Below are 25053 nucleotides of genomic sequence, written 5' to 3' on the forward strand. Positions count from 1 at the left end.
TAAACTTGAAATTCTTGGCTCCACTCCATTGAAAGTTATGTGCACAGCACATTTGGACTCAAATTTCTAGCAATACACAAAACCACACATTATCCAAACCTTCAGCAGGTTCAGAATACATTAGACAAAGCTTACCTGGAGCTCCCCAGCTGAGATAAACCCACTGCTATCAGCATCATATTTGCGCCAAATCTGAAACACAAGACCTAATCAATAGTCAGTCCTTAAATCATTGAGCTAAATAGACTCCTGCTAATCTTACAGGCAGCTCAGTGGTGCAATGGAGTCTAGAAGATTCATTTTTCTGAGTTCAAATCTGCCGTCAGACACTTACTAGATGTGTGATTCTGGGCAAGTCACTTAACCTTGTTTGCCTCGGTTTCCTCATCTGTAATATGATCTGGAGAAGGAAGTGACAAGCCACTTCAGAATCTTTGCCAAGAAACCCCATAATGGGATCGCAAAGAGTCAGACACAATGAAATGACTGAAGAACAAAAACAATCTTACAGGGACAGAATCTGCAGTTGACATTTAGTTATAGGTGGTTTAGGGGCTGGATCTGTGATTTGACTGGTATATGAAACTCTCTCTACCAATGCAAGTCATTGACTTCTTTACAAATTATAATCTTAGAGGGCTGCCCAGAGCATTAAGAAGTTAAGGGTCATACAATCAGTATACATTAGGGGTATGATTTGTTCTCAGGTTTTGCTGATTCGATTCTGGCTCTCTATCTCCTACAGTCAATTAAAAAAAAAGACAAAAGCAATATTTTAGCTTTCTTTGGGTAGCAGTGAACAAACAGAAATATTCAATTAAAAAAATGAAATAAAATCTCTCAGTTCCTATGGAGCCATTTCTTTAACTGTCTTTACAAAAAAGACATTCAGCTAAAAGAGCTTCTTTGGATAAGTCAGAAGCCACTCAGCCAAAATGATCTTTGATGATTTATGTGATCCAAAGATTTCATTATTTGATAAAAACTGCTGGGATAACTGGAAATTAGTATGGCAGAAATTAGGCAAGAACCCACACTTAACACCATACACCAAGATAAGATCAAAATGGGTCCATGACCTAGGCATAAAGAACGAGATTATAAATAAATTAGAGGAACATAGGATAGTTTATCTCTCAGACTTGTGGAGGAGAAAGAAATTTGTGACCAAAGATGAACTAGAGACCATTACTGATCACAAAACAGAAAATTTTGATTATATCAAATTAAAAAGCATTTGTACAAAATGCAATGCAAACAAGATTAGTAGGGAAGCAACAAACTGGGAAAACATCTTTACAATTAAAGGTTCTGATAAAGGCGTCATTTCCAAAATATATAGGGAACTGACTCAAATTTATAAAAAAATCAAGCCATTCTCCAATTGATAAATGGTCAAAGGATATGAACAGACAATTTTCAGATGATGAAATTGAAACTATTATCACTCACATGAAAGAGTGTTCCAAATCACTATTGATCAGAGAAATGCAAATTAAGACAACTCAGAGATATCACTACACACCTGTCAGATTGGCTAAGATGACAGGAAAAAATAATGATGAATGTTGGAGGGGATGCGGGAAAACAGGGACACTGATGCATTGTTGGTGGAGTTGTGAACGAACCCAACCATTCTGGAGAGCAATCTGGAATTATGCCCAAAAAGTTATCAAAATGTGCATACCCTTTGATCCAGCAGTGTTTCTATTGGGCCTATACCCCAAAGAGATACTAAAAAAGGGAAAGGGACCTGTATGTGCCAAAATGTTTGTGGCAGCCCTATTTGTAGTGGCTAGAAACTGGAAAATGAATGGATGCCCATCAATTGGAGAATGGCTGGGTAAATTGTGGTATATAAATGTTATGGAATATTATTGCTCTGTAAGGAATGACCAGCAGGATGAATACAGAGAGGCTTGGGGAGACCTACATGGACTGATGCTAAGTGAGATGAGCAGAACCAGGAGATCATTATACACTTCGACAACGATATTGTGTGAGGATGTATTCTGATGGAAGTGGATTTCTATGACAAAGAGACCTAACTGAGTTTCAATGGATAAATGATGGACAGAAACAGCTACACCCAAAGAAGGAACACTGGGAAACGAATGTGAACTATCTGCATTTTTGATTTTCTTCCCGAGTTATTTTTACCTTCTGAATCCAATTCTCCCTGTGCAACAAGAGAACTGTTCAGTTCTGCAAATATGTATTGTATCTAGGATATACTACAACATATTTAACATATATAGGACTACTTGCCATCTTGGGGGGGGTGGAGGGAGGGAGGGGAAAAAACGAAACATAAGCGAGTGCAAGGGATAATGTTGTAAAAAATTACCCTGGCATGGATTCTGTCAATACAAAGTTATTATTAAATAAAATTAAATTAAAATTAAAAAAAAAAGATGATTTATGTGATCCAGATGAATGTGTTGTGATGGTAAATTAGTTTATCTTTTGTCTCAATTCTTACCTAGCCATTAGTCATTGAATGGGTGTTGCCTCAGACAAACTGCAGCCTCAGAAAGACCTTAATTTAGAAAGGCTAAGGTCACCCACAACATTCTCAGCCACCAGTTATTGGCCATTGCCAGTTTTCTTGATTTATACCATGCCACTGGGCTTTGATGACGCTGGAGGAGTGAGTGAGGCTGATGATTTTGTGCAACTCTGCCTCACTTGAATCCAATTCATGCATAAGTTAAGATATCACCCTGCAATGTCATTGCATCTCTTCAAAAAATGAAGGACCAACATCAGCAACAATTCCCCCCACCATGCATACACACTTATCTTTTTCACCTCCTACCTATGGCCTGCAGATGATTAGGAAGGAAACAAAACATGGAAAACAGGTTTTTAGCTACCAATTCTAGAAAATAAGTTTTGGAAATGATTTATTGCCTGAAATATATTAGGCATTTAATAAATATTTATTGACTGGCTGATTTAAAGAGGAACATTTGCCTAAATGTGACCAGCAAGCCTCTCTTCAAATATTATTAGTCACCAGATGTTGAAAACAAAACAAAACAATAGCTGAGGATTAGATGGCATGTCAAGTAAAGCTTATTCATTGACCTTCTCTTTCTCTATTTTATACAAATAGGCCTCTAGAGATATGAAATTTCCCTTATTACCGCTTTGGCTGCATCCCATACATTTTGGTATGATGTCTCATTATTATCGTTTTCTTGGGTGAAGTTATTAATTATGTCTATGATTTGCTGTTTTACCCAATCATTCTTTAGTATGAGATTATTTAGTTTCCAATTATTTTTTGGTCTACTTCCCCTGCTTTTTTGTTGAATGTAATTTTCATTGCATCGTGGTCTGAAAAGGATGCATTTACTATTTCTGCCTTACTACATTTGAGTTTGAGGTTTTTATGTCCTAATATATGGTCAATTTTTGTATAGGTTCCATGAACTGCTGAAAAGAAAGTGTATTCCTTTCTGTCTCCATTACATTTTCTCCAGAGATCTATCATATCTAGCTTTTCTAGTATTCTGTTTACCTCTTTAACTTCTTTCTTATTTATTTTCTGGTTTGATTTATCTAATTCTGAGAGTGCAAGGTTAAGATCTCCCACTATTATAGTTTTACTGTCTATTTCTTCTTGCAGCTCTCTTAGTTTCTCTTTTAAGAATTTAGATGCTACCCCACTTGGTGCATATATGTTTAATATAGATAGTGCTTCATTATCCATGCTACCCTTTAGCAAGATATAGTGTCCTTCCTTATCTCTTTTAATTAGGTCAATTTTTGCTTTAGCTTGATCTGAGATCAGGATGGCTACCCCTGCTTTTTTGACTTCACCTGAAGCATAGTAGATTTTGCTCCAACCTTTTACCTTTAACCTGCATGTATCTCCCCGCTTCAGGTGTGTTTCCTGTAAACAACATATTGTAGGATTCTGGCTTTTAATCCATTCTGCTAACCGCTTCCTCTTTATGGGGGAGTTTACCCCGTTCACATTTATGGTTAGAATGACCAATTCTGTATTACTTGCCATCTTGTTAACCCCGGTTTATGCTTTCCTCCCTTCTTTCCCCTTTCCCCCCCTTCCAAGTATTAAGCTTGTGAGCACCCCTTGTTTCTCACAGCCCTCCCTTTTTAGTGTCCCTCCCCCGCCTTAGAGTTCCTCCCCCTATCTTACCCCTTTCCCTCCCAGTTCCCGTATTCCCTTCCGCTTAGCTTATTCCTTCCCTTTCCACTTTTCCCTTCTCACTTTTCAATGAGATGGGAGAAGTTTCACCATAGATTGAATATGTCTTAAGATTTTTCACTTAAAGCCAATTCTGAAGGCAGTAAGATACCCACTATATTCATCCCCCTCCATTCTTTCTCTCATATATAATAGGTTTCCTATGCCTCTTCATGAGATGTACTACCCCCACTTTACCCTTTTTCTGGTACAATGTCCTTTCCACATCAATTTCTAGAACAAGGTATACATGTATTCTTTATGCATCTATATAGTCAAAATATAGTTCCCAAGATTAATCTTTACCTTTTTAGATTTCTCTTGAGTTCTATATTTGTAGATCAAACTTTTTGTTAAGTTCTGGTTTTTTCATCAGAAATAGATGAAATTCGCTTACTTCGTTGAATGTCCATCTTCTTCCCTGGAAAAAGATGCTCATTCTCGCTGGGTAAGTTATTTTTGGTTGCATACCAAGTTCCTTAGCCTTTCGGAATATCATATTCCAGGCCCTTCGATCTTTTAATGTGGATGCTGCCAGATCCTGGGTGATCCTTATTGTGGCTCCTTGATTTTTGAATTGGGTTTTTCTAGCCGCTTGCAATATTTTTTCTTTCATCTGAGGGTTCTGGCATTTGGCCACTATATTCCTTGGTGTTTTGATTTTAGGATCCCTTTCAGTGGGTGATCGATGAATCCTTTCAATGTTTATTTTTTCCTCTGTTCCTATGACTTCTGGGCAGTTCTCTTTGATAATTTCCTGAAAGACAGTGTCCAGGCTCTTTTTTTCATCATGTTTTTCTGGGAGTCCAATGATTCTCAGATTGTCTCTCCTGGATCTGTTTTCCAGGTCTGTTGTCTTCCCCAGAAGGTATTTCACATTTTTCTCCATTGTTTGATTTTTTTGGATTTGCTTGACTGATTCTTCTTGTCTCCTCGAGTCATTCAATTCCACTTGTTCAATTCTGATTTTCAGTGAAGTATTCTCTTCACTCACTTTTTTAAAATCTTTCTCTAATTGTCCAATTGAGTTCTTTTGTTCTGTGGAATTTTTTTCCATTTCGCCAATTTTGTTTTCCAGTTCACTAATCCTATTTTTCAAGGATTTTACTTCTTTATCCACTCTCTCTTTAACTGACTTCTCCAGGCTCTTTTGCCAAGCCTCCCTCTCCTTTTCCCAAGCTTCCTTCTCCTTTTGCCAAGCCTCACTCTGCTTTCCCCATTTTTCTTCTAGCTCCCTTGTGAGAGCCTTTTTAATCACTTCTATGAGGTTCATCTGTGCTGAGGAACAGACGATCTCCTCCTTTGGGGAATCACCTGGGGACTGCCTGTTTTTAGTCTCCTCAGGATTTAGAGTCTGCTCTCTATCTGTGTAGAAGCTGTCTAGGGTTAAAGTCCTCTTCAGCTTCTTGCTCATTCTGTCTATTAATCAGAGACAAACTACCAAAGAAAAACAGAAAAAACTGGAGTCTTTCTTTGGGGGGGGGGGCTGGGTGTGTTATCGAGCTTCCTCTACAGACTGCAGGTGGCAGCATGAGGCACTAGCAGGACTGTGCTGCGCCTGCGCTCTGAGATCCCAAAGCGTGCTGAGTCACTGAGGGGGGGGAAGGGGGGGGCGGCCAGGTCCTGAGAGACTCCAGCTGTTTGCGGTTGTGTTCTTCAGCCCCGGTGTTTTTAGCTTCTCTGCTGGGCTGTTGACTTGCTGCAGGTTCCAAACCTGTAGCGAAGCTCTCCCCGCAGAGACAGCTGCGATCACTCCCCACCCCCTCTCCAGTCTGCTCCCGTGCTCTCACTGCCGCTGCCCGCCGCCTGCGCCCGATCTAAAACCGCCCCAGCCCTCCAGTAAAGACAGACCTTTCTTGGTGGATCTCAAGGATGGCTTCTCTTGGTAACTATTTGTGGGTTTTTTTCAGTCAAGCATTGATTCAGAGGCTTGTAATGAAGTGGATAGTGAGAGAAAGCGCGGAGCTTATGCAACTGTGAGCCTCCTCTCCGCCATCTTAACCGGAAGTCCCGCTTCCTCTTTTTTCCTCCCAAGTAAAGCTTAAACTTTAAAACCTAGCACATAGCTTTAAAAATTGTGTAGTATTTTAAACCATTAACCCCATATTAATTCTGTGAAGATGGTGCTAGATGTATTAATATCCTCATTTAATAGATGATACAAGTGAGATTTAAGGAAACTAAATAAATGAGTTTCAGAGTCACATGCTTAGTAAGTCAGAAAAAGGATTTGGCTCTAAGTCCAATACTCTTTATGTGACATCTTGCTGTCTCTCTGAATTGAACCAACCACATAGAAAATCACGATGAATATTTGCTTCCCTCTCTTATCCCCATACAATCTGAAACCTTCTATGAATATCCTTTGTCTGGTTTGGTACAGGAAAGGAAAAGCTACTTACCTGCATAAACTCCACACTGTTATCCAAGGGAGTTTCTCGACGAAAGAGCAGAAGAAAATTTTCATCTTCTGGCAAGATTATGCTGGCAAGCTAAAGGATTAAGACAAAAACGTTTGGAGTTAGTCATAGAAATCAGTATTACTTAGGGTGTCCTGTCAGTCAGTGACCTGTTTTTATCCGTCATTAAATATCTTCTTAGTCCCCTTTGCCCCCACTGATCAATTTGCCAATTAAAAAAAACTGAGAGGATGGATATTTTCAGTACTATTGGGGTAGCCTAATGTACATTGCCACTCCTTTGATTATGAGTTCCTAATGGACAGGAAGAGATTCTCCTAAAATTTTGCATATTTTTTAGTCTTCTGGGACTATATAGTAAAGTTTACATGAAGATGAAGAATCAATTCAGTCTTATGTCTGGGCAGAAAACCAATGAATATGAATAGACAGCAAAACCACAAAAAACCATTTAATGCCCCAAAGCTGCTTTAAGTTATAAACTTCTATCTATTCTGACCTTTCCCTGCCCAATAGTTATGTCTTCTGGTTTATATTCTAATTTTTTATTTCTCTAATCTCTGTGATGTTTTTCTAAACACAAATTTCTTTTTTTCCCTGCTGTCCTTACCTAATCAATATCATGCCATTCCTATACCTTATCAAATGCCATCTTTCCTTTTTTCCCCAATTATATATTAAAATAATTTTAAACATTGTTTTAATAGTTTTGAGTTCTAAATCTCTTGCTTTCTCCTCACCTTGTTTCTTTCTTCCCTTCCCCCTCTCTGAGATAGTAAGCAATCTGATATGCTATAAATATGCAATCATATAAAACATTTCCATATTAATCATTTTGTACAAGAAGACACAAAAAATGAAACAAAGTGAAAAATAGTATGTTTCTAGCTACATTCAGACAATATCAGTTCTGTCTATAAATGAATAGTATGTTTCATCATGAGTCTTTCAGGTTTGTCTTAGATTGCTTTGCTGAGAATGGCTAATTCATTCACAATTCTTCCTTGCATAATATTAGTGTTACTATGGACAATGTTCTCTTGGTCTTCTCACTTCACTTCACATCAATTCATATAAGTCTTTTCAGATTTTTCTGAAATCATCCTGTTTGTCATTTCTTATTGCACAATAATATTCTATCACAATTATATGCCACAACTTGTTCACATTCTTCTTTTCTTCTTCTTCATACAATTCTATTTCCCCAGATTAACTGAAACCTGACTTCTTCCTAAAGATATCACATCTATGATCTTGAGATCTCATCATCACCTTCTGTATTAGCTATTACTTCTCTCATGCCCCTACTTTGTAGTAGGAGAAAGTTCTACAAACTCTTTGTTCTATATTGCCAATTCTACATCCTTGTTTTTCTGCCAGGGAGTTCCAAACCTGAATGTTACTATCACTAATAATTTCCACTTTTTAGTTTTGAAATTTTCCTCTTTGAGCACTTCTCCTCAATTTCCTTCACTTGTCTTCTATGAAATTATTTTCTTCCAGTTCTTTTCTAGATGGCTAAGAGATCTTTCTAGATCTCTAATACAAAGAAAAATGCTAAGTATAGTGTCTCTCGAGGATTTGTTCTGAGTTTCCTTTTCCTCTTTCTCTACATTCTCTCCTTTAGAGATTCTATTTCCATGACATCAATTATCATCTTAATGCAGAGCAGATAACCTCCAAATCAACCAAAGCAGCTCTAATCTTTTTCCAGCACCAGGTTTGCAATCCCAAAGGTTTGCTGAATTCTTGACAGCTAGATGCAATAATGGATGGAATATTGGACTTGGAGTCAAGAAAGTTTTAGTTCAAATCCTATGTCAGCCATTTATCATCTATGTGACCTTGGAAAGCCATTTAACTTATTCAGCCTTAGGTTCCTCATCTGTAAAATGAGGATAACAACAGTATTTACTTTATAGGATTGTGATAACCAAATGAGATAATAATTATATATATATATATATATATATATGTAAAAAGCACTTTGTGAACTACAACATACCATATAAAAGTTAGCTATTATTATTATTATTATAGTTATCTTTACCTAGTTGACATATTGAAATTTTAACTCAACCAGGATTGACCTCATCATTTTTCTTTCTCTAAAATGTATCCTCCTAGCTTTCTTGCTTATGTTTTAAAAATAGGAAACATAGTAATCATTAATAAAAATAAAGAATGAAGCAATAAATTCCAAACTATTTGTCTATGCAGACACATACTATAAGGATCTGTAGTTTTGTCAGCATGTATATTGTCTAAGGATGCAAAGCATCATTTTTTAAAAACTTGTTTAATAGTCTTTTTGTGTGAATGTGTCTCAAAGTGAATCACTGTTTGGCCTTTGATTCTTTCTACATTTAGCTAGGATGTTTCTTGAACAACACTGGTTAATGATAAATTATTTCCAGTTTAGTAGGTTCTAGCAGAACTAACATTACCCTAGCATAGGCTGTCAGAACTTAAGGTTTTCTCCATAACTTGATGAAGAATCAAAAAAAGGACTTAATGAAAGATGTTATATACTAATATAATTATATTGATTATCCCAATATATATTACTATTATAGATATGTAACTTTAACACTGATATCCTCACATAGAGGATAGAGATTTCACCTAAAGCTAAATAGATCTATATTCAAGTCAAGAAGTATATGCTTCTGACACATTATTGGCTGAGTGACCCTAGGTAGCCAAGTCATTTAATTTCTTAGTGAGCTCAGGCAATTCCCTAAGATTATAAATGGTAAAACAGTTGAAGATTTATATTGTCAGAGGCAGTTTCCCAGCTAGGAGTTAAGTTTCTGAAAATATAGGCTTTAGCCAAAGGGAAAAAAAATAACAAAACAACATTTTATTTACCAAAAGAACATCAACTATAAGAAATTTCTCATCCATTTGGACTCTGTATTTGATATTCTCCATAATAGTAGGGATTACCTTTCCCTGTTTTATGCTTTGTTGATAATAATAATCAGGGGATCACTGAATGAAAAATGTTGTGATTGTTTACCAAGTATCATGCATGACCTTAGAATTTGTGTATTAAGATGTTCCTTTTTGTGATTGGCATTGTATTAATTATAGCAAATCCCAGCATATTTAAAAACTTTGTGAGGTTCAGAAGCAAGAAATGGACTTAATAATTTATGCAATAACAACTAAATAGATGAAATATATATAGTCCATATTATGACATGATTTTATGAGCAGCTCATCGTTTTAGCCTATTACTACACATGAACAAGTGTTATAAATGCACAGAGAGTTGGTTCTAGCAGGAAGAGAAAAGGCTCTGGTGTTTTGAAAACTGAATAGTATTTTCAATGATCCCAAGCTCCCCTCCCCCCAAAATCCCTTCTTTTATTTTTAAAAATAATTTTATTCTTCCAGTAATGCTATATGGCTGTGCCACAATATAATAAGCAGTTGGAAGCACCCTATATAAGAGGCAGTGTGCTGAACAGTGGAGTGACTGAGGCAAAATCAAAGTTGCCCCATCCCTCAAGGAGTCCAGATTTTACATGAAAGGCAATCTTAAAAGAATACATTCCAATTAAAAAAAAAGAGCAAAGGAAACATACACAGTGGGCTTTATCATGTTATCAGTGATGACTTACCCACAAAAATTGACATAATTTAATTTATACTTTAACATATTTAACATGTATTGGTCATCCTGCCATCTAGGGGAGGGGGGGCGGAAAGGAGGGGAAAAATTGGAACAAAAAGTTTGGCAATTGTCAATGCTGTAAAATTACCTTTGCATATAACTTGTAAATAAAAAGCTATTTAAAAAAAAGAATTGACATAAAAGACAATACTTTGAAAATATAGGGTAGCAAAAGTTGGGACAGTTATAAAGGAAGATTGAGAAATAATGCAGAGATAGTCCAATATTACCACCACTAACACAACTACTGCTGCTGTTCCTATTGCTACTACTACTACTATTAACTAGCATTTATACCATGCTTTAAGATTTGAGAGTTGCTTGATAAAAATTATCTAATTTGGTCCTCATAAGAATTATATCAGGTGCTGTTATTCCCCTTTTACTGATGAGGAAATTGAGGTGTCTGAAGTCAGATTTGAACTTGGGTTTTCTTGATTCTAGTCCCAATGCTCTGTCCAAGAAGTCCTTAGTTAAATGTTGCAACTTTAGAATTTTAAAAGGCTTGGAGCATGGCCTCTTAGGACATGGAATACATCTCTTTGCCAGTTTTATGAGAGGACATAGAAATGTCAAAGGAAGAGAAGGCATGGAAAATTATAATCTCATTGAAGAAAGTAGGCATATCAATGAGATGATGAATCTGTTGACATTCATTAAATAAAGATATATAGAAATATATGGATGAAAGAGAGGAAAGGCAGAGAAATGTAATTTTTTTTATTCTTTATGTAGATATTAGACTAGATGACCTCTGAGGTTCCTGTCATCATTGAGAATCTTTGACATCCCTATTTTTCTTGGTGGTACCATCTTTCTTCAAGACTTGAATCTTACATTGTTGGTGGAATTGTGAACACATCCAGCCATTCTGGAGAGCAATTTGGAACTATGCTCAAAAAGTTATCAAACTGTGCATACCCTTTGATCCAGCAGTGTTTCTACTGGGCTTATACCCCAAAGAGATACTAAAGAAGGGAAAGGGACCTGTATGTGCCAAAATGTTTGTGGCAGCCCTGTTTGTAGTGGCTAGAAGCTGGAAAATGAAAGGATATCCATCAATTGGAGAATGGTTGAGTAAATTGTGGTATATGAATGTTATGGAATATTATTGTTCTGTAAGGAATGACCAGCAGGATGAATACAGAGAGGACTGGCGAGACTTACATGAACTGATGCTGAGTGAAATGAGCAGAACCAGGAGATCATTATATACCTCAACAATGATACTGTTTGAGGATGTATTCTGATGGAAGTGGACCTCTTTGATAAAGAGAGCCTTAATTGATCAAAGATGGACAGAAGCAGCTACACCCAGAGAAAGAACACTGGGAAATGAATATAAACTGCTTGCATTTTTGTTTTTCTTCCCGGGTTATTTATATCTTCTGAATCCAATTCTCCCTGTGCAACAAGAAAACTGTTAGGTTCTGCACACATATATTGTATCTAGGATATACTGCAACCCATTCAACATATAAAGGACTGCTTGCCATCTGGGGGAAGGTGTGGAGGGAGGGAGGGGAAAAATCGGAACAGAAGTGAATGCAAGGGATAATGCTGTAAAAAATTACCCTGGCATGCGTTCTATCAATAAAAAGTTATTAAAAAAAAAAAAGACTTGAATCTTTTGAATCTTTCTTGACTTCTTTCTTTACTTCCCTCACTTTCTCCATAGTCAACCAATTTTTAAGTCTTATTGATTCTATTTATAAAAATTTTTATAAACCAGCAAGAATTCATTTGAGGTTCATGACCTTGTTACCTCTAACCTGGACCACAATAAGTCTCTTAATGGTTCTTTCTAGCTCTAATACATCCCTCATACCATTGACTGGAATTGAAGGCTTTCTATGTTATGATTCTAAGCAACATTACCAATATTATTTTATATTATATCCTTTCACATATTATTTGCTCCACTCAACCAATTTGCCTCTTGCTTCTTTGTTTCTGTTATGTCTCATATCTTGAACAAAACCTTCCTCTCCCCTATTAGAAGGCTTCTCATCTGTTAACATCATATCGAGTACCATTTTTTCTGTGAAATCCAAGTTAGCTCCCTGGATACCTTAGAATCAGCCGGAGTCAGGATAAGCAAAACTCCTTGGTTTTTGTTGGCCTTTATTCTTGGTCTTTAGGGGTAGAAGTGAAGGGAATGGACACAAGATCTCCACGACCTTCCTTCTCCTTATCTACTACCAAAGTGACTCTGGCTTGTCTTACTCCACCCCCTAATCCCTCCCATAATTCTCTATATACACCAAAAGATCGAGCCAGCACAGAATAGTGGGAAGGGCCATTTTCCAAGCATATGCTAATAGAGTATTGTCCAATCAGTAATTAGCCTTAAGTGCCCCATTGTCCAACCCCAGTGCATCAACTCAGAGTTTTAGCCCTTTACAATTTCCATGAAGCACTTTCTATAACCATGGGTGGTTAGATGACAGAGTGTTTAGAGTGCTGGATTAGAGTCAGGCAGACTCATTTTCTTGAGTTCAAATCTGAGCTTAGTTGCATGATCCTGTTTGCCTCAGTTTCTTCATCTATACAATGAATCAGAGAAGAAAATGGCAAACCAGTCCATTATCTTTACCAAAAAAATCCAAAATGGGGTCACAAAAAGTTGAACACAACTGAAACAGCTGAACAACAAGAACACTTCTATAGCTAACTTGTTGTCTGTATTTCATAGGAGAGAGGGAACTTTATATAAATATTTGTTATGTCTCTCACTCCACATTAGACCTTTTCAAAAAGGCCCACCTGATACAGTACCCCACTATCTTAACCCTGGGGGAAAACAATCATTTTAACATTGAAGTAAACTCAATCTGAGAGTTTGTACCTCTCTCCTATCCTTCTATAACTAGCCTAGTCCTAAAACTCCAACTTATGTCTTGACCATCAAGTAGATCCATCTCTGTTACAACATGTACACCTTTCCATACATGCTTTCCATCTCTTTCTAAGGGAAATGGAATCAAACCAGCTTTTGTTATCTGTGAAAGACATGGCAATCTACTCCTCTATTGTTCCAGTCAATAATCTTGAGCTTCTGACTTGGAAACTGGCTAGATCAGTTAACCTCTTCTCTGGCTGCCATTCCCTGCTTCTTGCTCTATGACCCATCTCTCTTTTCTTCCTCTGACTTTTTCCTACCTTCTATTGTGCTCTCTGGAATCCTTATCCATCTGCTTATAAAATCTTCTTCCTAGTGTACCTAAATCATTCTCCAATAAAATTACCTCATCTACATGTATTTTGTATACTTAAATATCTTCAAACTCCCTCTCAAAAAGAATGTCACTTTCTTGGTAGTTATTGCTGTTTTTGTTTGTCTTTGTAACCATATGACCTAGCACACTCCCTTGTAGGGTATTTAAATGCTTATTGAATTGAATTTCTAATCTATAGTTAACAGGGATTGCATCTTGAATTTCTCAGAACACTCTTTTGATTGCTAAAGTGCCCTTGTAATTTTCATACTTGTATTACAGTTAATTGTATACTTGTTTCATTTCCCTGTGCATTGTTTGAGGGCAGAGTTTATACTGTATTTCATTTTTGAATCCCCAATGTCTACCAAAGTGCCTCAAGCTTAATCGCTTTTTGCTATTTATTTTGTTTATCGAACAAGTCCTGTTGATAAATTTAAACTGTGAGGTTATATTTTCTTCTCGTATAGAGTATCAGTATCACATCTCACCATTTACATTTTGTAGTTGAAGAATTACAGGATGGGATAGATATATTGGTCTGCCCAAGGTCACACAACAACATCATATGGGATTAGAAATCCTTCTCATTTATAAAACACAGTTTCTGCTAATAGGGAATGGATTTTATAAGTAAGCTCTTTCGGGGAGCAGGCTAAGAAAGCCAATTACTATGGAATTCCAGGAACCAGGTTTTTAGAACATAACCCACTATCAATCTGAGGTAATGAGGTGGGGGGCGGGGGGGCAATGGAAGCTAGATATGTGACATTCCCAAGCTTTTTTTCTGCCATCAGCTACTGTTTCTTTCCCTATCATACCATACATATAACAAATGACAAAGCAAATCCATCTGCTCATCATCCTTGAATTTTTCTTTCCCTTTTCATTCTTTGATAAAAGTTATACATGTTAGAGTTGCAATTTCATGTACAATAATCTTTTTTACTTCATAAGTTAAAAATAAAATAAAAGGAAAAGAGAAGTGATCAATTTAAGGATGAAAAGTGGGAGACAAGACTGGTTAGAAAAAGATCCATAAACTGTGGAACCTGAAATACTTTTAAAATATATGGTTTTATGTATTCCCTAGTTACCCTCTCTTCCAAATTGTCTTAGTTTTGTTCTGGTTTTCATTCTAATGATTTCCTTCCTTCCTGATTTTTTGTTTTTCCTTCTTTTTTTCAAAAAAAATTTTTTTTGCTATGTTTTGTTTTATTTTGTTATTCTTTCCTCTTTGACTGAGAAGTTGCCTATACCTATTTCAGAGGATTTTCCCTGAGAAGGCCTTCTGAATTCCTCTCTTACTTTCTAAAAGACTGCAGGATTCCTTTCACAGGATTAATTTGTTGGTGAAGTTTATTCCTCAGGGATGAGATCTTTGGACTGACATTGATATTTCTTTGGCAGGGTATGAATTCACCTCTCAGCCAGGGTTATGTAGGGGGTCACATAGTTTCCTGGGAAGAGTAGAGGGTAGGCTTATAGTCTTACATTCTCCAAGGCTTCATATTCTAAGAAATCTAATCTGAGTCCTTTTGAGTAGCCATTTTCCAGCTCTCTTAAGTTCCTTCTTTCTGTCTCTGATCTCCCTTTCAAAGGCCAAATTTAAGGGCATAGTCTGGCCTTGAAGTACACATGAAGTGGTTCCAAATCAATCCCTCTAAGGAAAGACATACCAGGAGTCTCCTGGGCATCCTTTACTCTGGTGACTCATCATCCCATCTTAATGAAGGAACCTAGATTTTTTTCTCCTTCTCCCCTTTCTCTGTCTTCTCCCTTAGGGTAAAATCAATTCCAGATGCAACAGGAAACAATAGGGAGTAGGTGGAAGAGATAATAGAAATTATTTGTGAATAACTCAGGGTTTAACTTGTTTTCTGACAATGGTCCTTTAACACCCTCTTTTTATTGCAGCTGGGAAGGATTGGAGTTTAGTGACTCATCAAAGGAGTCCTGAGCTCCTCAGAGCCAGCTGCCATGACAATCAAATAAACTAAGAGGATTCTAGGGCTAAATGAGAAGGCTAAAGCAAAGTAAGTGCTTCTTCCTAACCAGCAGGAACATAATGGAAAAATACTTCTATTTTTCCTACAAAAATGGTTCCTGAGGTCATATATTTTGATGAGGTTGAGAAGAGGAAGGATAACTTGCTTCTATTTTACAAAAAAAAAAAAAACAACCTTGACAGAAGAATCACAAATTAATCAGAAAATCCCATCCCCATTGATTAAGTGCTTACTGTACATAGTCAAAGCTATGGTTTTTCCAGTAGCAATGTATGGCTATAGAACTAGAAGGAAAGTTGATTATTGCAGAATCACTGCTTTCAAATTGTGGAACTATGAAAAACTTTTGAAAGTCCCTTGGTAAGCTATGTGATCAAATCAGTCAATACTTAAAGAAATTAATTCAGGCTATTCACTGGAAGGTCAAATACTGAAGCTGAAGCTTAAATACTTTTGCCATATAATGAAAAGATAGGATTCACTGGAAAAGACCCTAATGTTGAGGAAGATCAAAAGCAAAAGCAAAAGGAGATGAGATGGCTAGATATGTCATGGAAGAAATGAAAACAATCTGGGTAGATTTTGGGAGACAGTGAAGGCTAGAAAGGTCTAATGTGTTATGGTCCATGACCCAATTGAACAAAAACACAATGTTTCCAGTACTGTGTGAAGCACTAGTGGTATAAGTTCCTTGCTCACATGCCAGGACATTTGCCCACTCTGATGAAGAGTGACCTTGAAGTCAGTGAACCTCAGGTTGAGATTTGGCTGTTATCTAATTGAACTCTGTGACTTTGGGCAAAGTATTTTATCTCTGGGACTTAGCATCCTGGGCTGTAAAGTAAAGGTGTCAGATTAAATGAGCATTTAAATCCTTTTCATTTCTATGCTCTGTAAATCTATGAGCCTTCACAAAGATGCTTGTATATTTTTAGTCGATATTTCTTCAATGGAGCAATGATTTTTAAAAATTGAATATATATATATATATATATATATTTGCACCACAAACACAAATAAAAATCCATCCATATTTTCTCATTTTGTGTTTCTTAGGCTTTTCTGTAAATGCCTTCACAGAGGCTCAATCTACCCAGCATGATGAAGACCTTGAAATTTTTATTATTTTAGCAGTACCACTCTGCCATTCAGTCTATGATTCTGTAATCTCTCATCACTTTTATGACTGTCTTATCTTCTTTTCCATTCAGACATATTCTTGATAATATCTTTCAAATCCTTTCTCATGTAGCATTTTTCATCTTCTAATACGATAAATGAAACTCTATTAAAGTAACCAGGACTATCCATTGGACACAAATGAATTCTGAGACCTTGTGTGTGTGTGGTTTTTTTTTGCACAATGTGTCTTCCCATTTGTTTCCACACCAACTAGAAGTCCTTGGTGAAAGAGGGCTCAGCAATGGAAAGATAGGAACGATAGAGGAATATTCCTCATGATGGATCTTCATCTAATTTCCTTTATATTTTTTGTGAATGAATATAACCAGAAATGGAGGAGGCAGATGAAGTCCTAGGAAAATCGAGCTACACGAATCCCCCCTCTGGATCCTGGAATGATAGTGAAAGCTAGTCTGAAATCTGCCTTCAGAGATCAAAGGTTCTGTGAAGTAGCAGGAGCTACTAACAAAATTAGCTCTTTTTCAGAATCATTTCTGAATAAGGATGACCAACTTTTTTTCTCTGTCTTTGAGGGAAGGTGGAAACTAGTTAAGTTCCCGTTCAGTTACTCTGGCTGAAGACTCATGAGAAGAACTAGAAACAAAATAGGTACCTTTAAGTGGGAAATGATTAAACAAACTGTGGGTGCATGAATATAATGTAAACTCACATTGTAAGAAGTGATGAGTATGAAGAAAACAGAGAGACATGGGAAGATTTATGTGAAATATACAAAATTAAACAACTAGAACAAAGAAAACAATACCCAATTATTATAACTTATCTTACAAATGAGGAAACTGGGGCAAACAGGAGTTTGGAAGGTACCTCTTGTATCTGCAGGTGGCCATCTTCAGAGATGCCGTAGGCAGCCAAAAAACGTTTTTTCATCTCTTGAAGTTTCTCCTCTGCTACAGCTTCCTGCATCAAATCAAACAAAGCTACATGTTAAAAAATCATTGGGATCGCAGTGCAAGGCAATGACTTGCTCCAAGTCACATAGTCAATAAGTAGCAGATCCAGAATTTGGATCCAGGATCTCTGACTCCAAAACCAAATGCTCTTCCCATTAGTCCTCATTTTGAGTGTATGAGTATTGATGCTACAAGTGACCTACATACAAGTGAGGACTATGTACAATTAACTTTTCATTGTTAGTTTCTCAATATGTGTTGGCTAATTCCAACCAATGGTTAATTCTAAAATAACAATAATAATAAGTATTAGAATATTTACATGAATTATTAGAATATGCAAATTATATTTGTAAAGTTTTGTGAATTATAAAACACTTCCACATACATCACTTCATTTGATTCCAAAGAATAATAATCCTTTGGAATAACAATTATTATTGGTATCTTTAGATGAGAACAGGATCTGTCATAACTTTTAATTTCCTTAGCATCTAAGATAGCATTTTGTACATAGTAGGTGCTTCACAAATATTTACTGAATAAGGAAAACCCATTATTCAGTTACTTGTTCTCACTTTTACTATCTCTATCATCCCTGTGCCCTCCTACTTGTAAATAAGGTAGGTGGAAGAAGGGTAGCCCCAACAAGCTGACAAAACATCGTCTGTGACTATTATTAGGAAGGGAAACTAGTTATATATTGCTTAGAAAAGTGCATCATGGGCATTTCTACCTGTGTAATCTGGCACAAGTGGCTTATCCTCTGTTTGCCTTAATATATTAGAGAACAAAAGGGCAAACCATTCCAGTATCTTAAGGAAACCTCTTGGACATTTTTGACATGCTGTGATCCATGGGTCACGAAGAGTCAGATATGATTGAAGAAATATTTAAGCAAAATAAATCTGCTTTGGTTTTATTCTGGTATTTGAAATCCTCACCAACTAGATTCAAGCCCATTCTCTCATGCTGATCACATATCATTCCTGACACTTCCTTTACATCCCAGCCAATCTTACCTATCTGATATTCCATCTCTTACCTCTGTTTGTTACCAGTGCCTGGAATTTTTCATCTCTTTACCTCCAACTTTTGGAGCCTCATGTTAGGTGCTCCATGCTAATGAGACTTTTCCTGATTTTCTACCTGTTAGTAGCCTCTCCCTTATATTCATTTTACGTATTTCTGTTCAGATTTTAGAAGCTGACTGGTAATATATGATTCTACTATAGTGAATACCAGGCAATGTTAAATTATTCCTTAGTCTTGGTTATCTGGTCTAGGAAGTTAGATGTTATAATTGATGAAGTATTAGAATCAGACTCAGGAAAACCTGAGTTCAAATTCTATCCCAGAAATTGCTTGTCATTAAATTTCCTTTAGCCTTAAGTTCCTCATTTGTAAATGGGGACAAAATAACATCTACTTCACAAGGTTTTTGTCAAGATCAAATGAGATAATATATGTAAAACACTTGCAAATCTTGAAGCATTGGCATTATTATCTGTTACACTACTAAAATTTTTAAACAAGAACCAAATAGTTCTGCTAATTACTGATTTATGATATAATTTCAGATCTACTAAGCTAATTATTCTTCATTTCTATTTTTTTCATGATTTTCCTTTGAAATCTTTGAACTTTGGTTCACCAAATGAAATTGTTATATTACCCAGGTCCATAAAATTGTCCTTGGTAGTTTGATTGGCAGACCACTAAATATGTAAAATAAGTATTATAATTTTTATTATATTGGTATAACCCAACGATGAACAATGAAAAATTTTCTAATTAAGTTTTCTTTCTGTAAAAAATATATCAAAATATTCATATAAGTCCTAAGTATATCTTGGCAGGTCAACTCTCAGATTTTTTTCATGTTTTGTAGTTACATTGTATAGAATTTATTTATCTACTTTTGTGGATTTGTTACAATCTGCCATTTTTATTGGAGTTAATTTCTTTTGACTAATTTTTGCATTGATTCTCTATGATTTCCCTAAAGAAACATTGTATCAGTTACAAATGATGATGATTTTGTCTTATCTTTTGCCTATGCTTAAATCACATGATCCATCATCACAAAATCACAAATGACAAAAATACTAAAATTATTTTTAAAAAACTAGGGAAGGAAAGAAGTTATCATTAAATATACTTTTAAAAAGTACTTACAATTGAAGCATCATGCTCTCTGGTGCTTTTTAAAATTTAGCTTTCTGTTCAGTCATATAGATAAACCCATTTCCACCTGCCATCCCTGAATGTCATCATGATAGGTGAAAAGAGGAAGAGCTAGACAACCAGAAATGGCTCCCTATGGGGAAGCAGGGATGTTCAAGGGAGGACCCAGCAGGGCAGCACTGAGAGGTTTGTCAACATGAGGATCTCTCTGTCTAATACATCAACTAGCAAGTCCTGTTTACTGAGAAGGTAAAGTTTCTTTTTAAGACTGTTCAGACCATTTGTATTTATAGTAGAAATGGTCATGGATCATCCAGCTGGTAGAGACTAGAATATTTAATTATAATCTTTTTCACAATATTAATTCTAATATCAGATAATAAAAATATTTTGAATATCTACCTGGACTATACACAAGGGAACAAAAGTATGCTACTTCTGCCTTCCTTTCCATCCCACATAGGTTATAGTTGTTGGGTTTTTTTTCTGGTTCTATATAGGTGTATTGCTGAGGCAACATGGCAGAATAGATGGAGAGCTAGCCTTAAAACCAGAGAGGTCTGAATTCAAGCTCTTACTTTTTAACACATACTAAATCATGACATCTTAGTGCTCCAAGTAACTCTCTTAGGGGTTTTTAAACATGGGTGGTGTCTGTGAGAATAAAAAAAGAATTTTAAAAAATCATATTACAATTATTGGCTTATTTTGTAATCATATGTATTTTATTTTAAGCATTTAAAAGGGGAAGAGAAGGAAAAGGGAATAAGCATAAATAGAGTGCCTACTATGTGCTTTACAATATGTAATAATAATTTACTAATGCTTTACAATAATGCTTTACAAATGTTCTCTCATCTGATTTTCAGAACAACCTTGCAAGGCAGGGACTGTTATTTCTCTCCATTTTACAGTTAAGAAAACTGACAAATTTTAAATTATTATTCTGAAAAGAGATTCATATGCTTCACCAGATTACCAAAAAGGTTCAGGAGGTAAAAACTGTTAAGAACCCTTTTGGTCTAAAACTGTAAGGTACTGAGGTGCCAGCTGGAATTGGTAGAAGAAGTTGTTTATCAAGAACTCACCAAATGAATGAAATCATAGCCCCAGTTCTTTCCCTGTCCTTATACATGTCATGGCTATAAAATCCTCTTTAGAAGAAAGTGAATGAAGTAATGATTGACTCTGAGACCATTTGTATTCAAAAGCTACCTCTCAAATGGCTGCTGAGGAGCATTAATCTTCTGCAATAGATTTCACTTTTATCAATAAGAGTCTTATTTGACATTGTTTTCCTTAGTGTGTTCACCATTGCATGGAATCAGTTCACCACTGAGACATGATAAACCAAAAAGCAAGAGAATTCAAGTTTATGAGATACTTTGGCATCCCTGACTCTAATCCTATTTTAAATTCTCCATCATTGTTATTTCTTGGACTCACTTTAATTTATCAGTACCTGAAGATTAAGCTCAGCTGATAACAAGAGTTTAGGCTCAAATTTCAGATTCTTACTTCAGCTTCTTACCTGCCTGCATAGTAGGAATACATGTCTAATGTTGTAATCCCCTAAGTGCCTATACAACACCAGACAAGTTGCTTGTTTAGCATACTTGTTAATTGTTTAAGGGAAGATATTTAGGCAGACTAATAATTTAGGCATAGATATCCCCATGGGATACACATTACTTAGAAAAATCAACAATGCCCTCCATCTAGGAAATAAGATGTTTAAAGTTCATGGCATCCATTTGAGGAAGGCATCAGACTCTAGAGAGACAATGTCCCTTTAATTTCAGACTCTGCCTAATGATACATTCAATAAACATTAATACTAATAATACTAATAAAACATTAATAATAAAACAATAATACAATATTAAATACGTAGCTTATGCAAAACACTATAATAAATGCTGAGGGGAACCTAGAGTTTAGAGAAAATAAGGTCTTTGACATCCTGGACCTTATGGTTTTGAGGCGAGAGATGAAATATTATATATGTATATATATTAATATTACACACACACACAGATAACTGTAATATAAGATAAATATATGATAGGCTTCCAAAAGAGTTAGAAACAAAGTGGTATGTGAAGTCCAAAGGGAATGTCACTGATGACTGGAGTGAGGGAAGATTTCATAGAGGAAATGGTCATTTAATTAGTATTTTTAATTTTAATTTTAAAAATATTTTATTTTCCTCCAATTATATATTAAAACAATTTTTAACATTTGGATTTTTTTCCCAAAGTTTTGAGTTTCATATTCTTTCCCTTCTCCTTACCTCCCTTCCCCTCCCTAAAATGATAAGAAATTGGATCGGGGTTATACACGTGCAATCATGTTAATTTAGTTAATCTTAAAAGAGAGAGTAATAGGAGTTCAGCAAGTAAACTGGTAGATTCTTTTTTCTTTATTGTTTATTTTTTTGTCTGCAGGTTAATGTGGGATATAAGAATAATGAGGAGAGATGTAAATAAATAGTCCTTGAAAGTAAGGAAGAAAAGAAAAGAGATGAAGAAAGAAGAGAGAGGGGGAAAGAGAAAAAAATGAGCAGAAGAGGCAGTGCGGAAGTGCAGCATCAAACACATTTGAAGAAAGAAGAGAAATACTCTCCTTGATTGGGAGATAATTAATGCTGTGTGCTTATAGACAAAAAAGACTATCAGGAACTAAAGGAATAAGTTGGGAAAGAAGGAGACAAAGAGCCAAGAAAAGATATTATTATCCTCCTTTTGTAGTACTTACTCTTGCAAAGAGGCAACAATTTTACAGAAAGCAGCAATAAGATTATATGATTGTATGATGTACTTGGCTCTTTTAAAAAAATGAGGCCATTCAAGGCAATTCCAATAGACTTGTAATGGAAAGAGCAATCCATAATCAGAGAGAGAAATATAAAGACTGAATGTGGATCGAAGCATAATATCTTCACTTTTTTGGTGGTGGTGTTTGCTTGTTTTTTCCTCTTTCTTGTTTTTTCCCTTTTTTGATCTGATTTTTCTTGTGCAACATGATGAATATGGAAATGCACATTTAACCTATCTATGGTAGATTGCTTGCTGTCTAGAAGGGAGGAACAGAGAGAGAAAAATTTGGAACCCAAGATTTTGCAGGAATGAATGTTGAAAACTATATTTGCATGTATTTGAAAAAATAAAAAAGCTATTATTAAAAAAAGAAATATGATACCTAGGCTCTTTTTTTCATCATAGCTTTTAGGTAGTATACTAATTCTTAAATTATCTCTCTCCCATCTATTTTTCAGGCAGTTATTTTTCTGATGAGATAGTTCAAATTATCTTCTTTTTTATCCTATAAACTTTTGTGGGTTTTATTAGGGGATTTTATTTCTCATGGAGTCACTAGTGTCTACTTCATCACTTCTAATTTTTAAGGAATTTTTTTTTTTGTGTGTGTGTGTGTGAGCTTTTGTACGTCTTTTCTTTCATATGGCTTATTCTGCTTTTTAAGGAGTTTTTTTTTTTTTTCCCTTAGAGAACTTTTGTGCCTCTTTTAAAATTCTTTTCATATTTTTACATCATTCACATTTCTTTTCCTAATATTTCTTCTATCACTATTGTTTCTTGATTTATCTTTTCTAGGAAATCTTGTTGATCTTGGGTCCAATTAGCATTTTTTGCTTGAGGCTGTTTGTACTGCTGTTTTCAGAGCTAGTTCTGGAATCTGCAAATTTTTGGTTCCCTTAAGGTGGTATGATCTAGAGAGAGGTATGGTTTCTGCTCTTCTGGTCTGTACTCTGATCTTTGTCCAGGAAGGACCCCTGCTCTCCTGTAACTGCAAGGGCTAGTGCTTCTTTTGGCCCCGGAACTGTGACCAGGTCCCTCTATTCCTTTGCAGCCACAAGTGCTAGTGTTTCTTTTGGCCTTGGAACTGCAACCAGAGCTCCTGCTCCCTTGTTACTGACTACTCTCACCCTGGAACCACAACACAGAATGAAAATGGGCAATAAAGTCACCAATCAGTGCCAGTGGGTTGCTATAATGCCTTTTTGACCAGTTGTCTGCCCCCTCCTCCTTACTGTCTTTAGACTGAGAGCTCCTGAAACCACTGCTACTATTGCAACCACCTCTAAGGCCCACACCTATTGCTGCTGTGTGTACTCCAGGTCAGTGACTACTCCAATGTTATACTTTTCCTACTGACCTCCTACAGTGTCTTGGCTGAAAAAATATATCAATCTGACCTTTGTTGCACTACACAATTTGATTTGAGGAGTTAAAGTTGTTCAGAGATTTGTTCAGTCATTTTCTTCATGACCCCACTTAGTTTTCTTTGTAAAGATACTAATTTCCTTCTCCAGCTCATTTTATGGATGAGGAAAATGAGAAAACAGGCTGAAATGATTTATCCAGAGTCACACAGCTGGTAAGTGTTTAAGGTCAGATTTGAACTTTAGAAGATGAGTTTTTCCTGACTCCAGGTCTGGCACTGTATTTACTGTGCCATCTAGATTCTCCTAAGCATTACCATGATCCTTAATTGTGTTGTATGTTTTTAGCACTGTCTCCACAGCCATACTATAAGCATAAAGGCAGGAACCAGTCTTAATATTACTTTATTCTCCTAAGCACTTACTGTAATGCTGGGCTCTTAGAAGTATTTGATGCTTATTTATTGATTGGAAACTGCCTTTTAAAATAGAAATAGTAAAACTGAATTTCTTATTAGAGTAGGTGAATTTAATTTAACCTCTTTTAAAGACAAGATCATCTTTTTTTTTTTTATCAATTTCACTGTACTGTTAAAAAAAAGAATGCTTTCATGGCTACTGAAGTGTTTAATACTATTTCCTCCTATTCTAGATAGTCCCAGGTGCTGAGCTTTTTAAATGTTTTCTCTTCTTTTAAAGTTTTTCTGTATCAATCTGTCAGCTGCCTTTGCACATCTGTATAATCAACAGAGGTGTCAAGAGGATCAAATGAGATGATAAGTGGGTATAATGTCCCCTAGTGGCACCCTACTCCACTTAGAGCATGCTCAATCAGCATTCCAGTCAAGTACATTAATTTCTTCTCTCCTCTCCACCAATTCCCTCCTCCCCCCAGACATACACACTTCAGAGAACATATGTATATTGCTTCCTGTCAGCCATTATAAATCAGGGAATTGTAGCATGTAATAATGAAAAGTCTTTTCATTGGCTGCTGAGCCAGAACTCTTCGGCTAAATGGGCAAGCTGTTCCTCAGGTCCC

General features: G+C 35.9%; 1 protein-coding gene across 1 annotated transcript in view; it reads right to left on the reverse strand.

Annotated features, from left to right (window-relative positions):
• Nucleotides 1–25053, reverse strand: part of SCGN (secretagogin, EF-hand calcium binding protein) — a 70577-nt gene that overhangs the window by 37141 nt on the left and 8383 nt on the right. The window contains exons 3-5 of the mRNA XM_051970585.1: nucleotides 17556–17648; nucleotides 6619–6708; nucleotides 136–192 (exon numbers count right to left, since the gene is read on the reverse strand). Coding sequence (XP_051826545.1) covers nucleotides 136–192; nucleotides 6619–6708; nucleotides 17556–17648 — 240 coding nt within the window. The remainder of the gene's footprint in view (nucleotides 1–135; nucleotides 193–6618; nucleotides 6709–17555; nucleotides 17649–25053) is intronic.

Source organism: Antechinus flavipes, chromosome 1, assembly GCF_016432865.1.
Source record: "Antechinus flavipes isolate AdamAnt ecotype Samford, QLD, Australia chromosome 1, AdamAnt_v2, whole genome shotgun sequence".
Classification (NCBI taxonomy): Eukaryota; Metazoa; Chordata; class Mammalia; order Dasyuromorphia; family Dasyuridae; genus Antechinus; species Antechinus flavipes.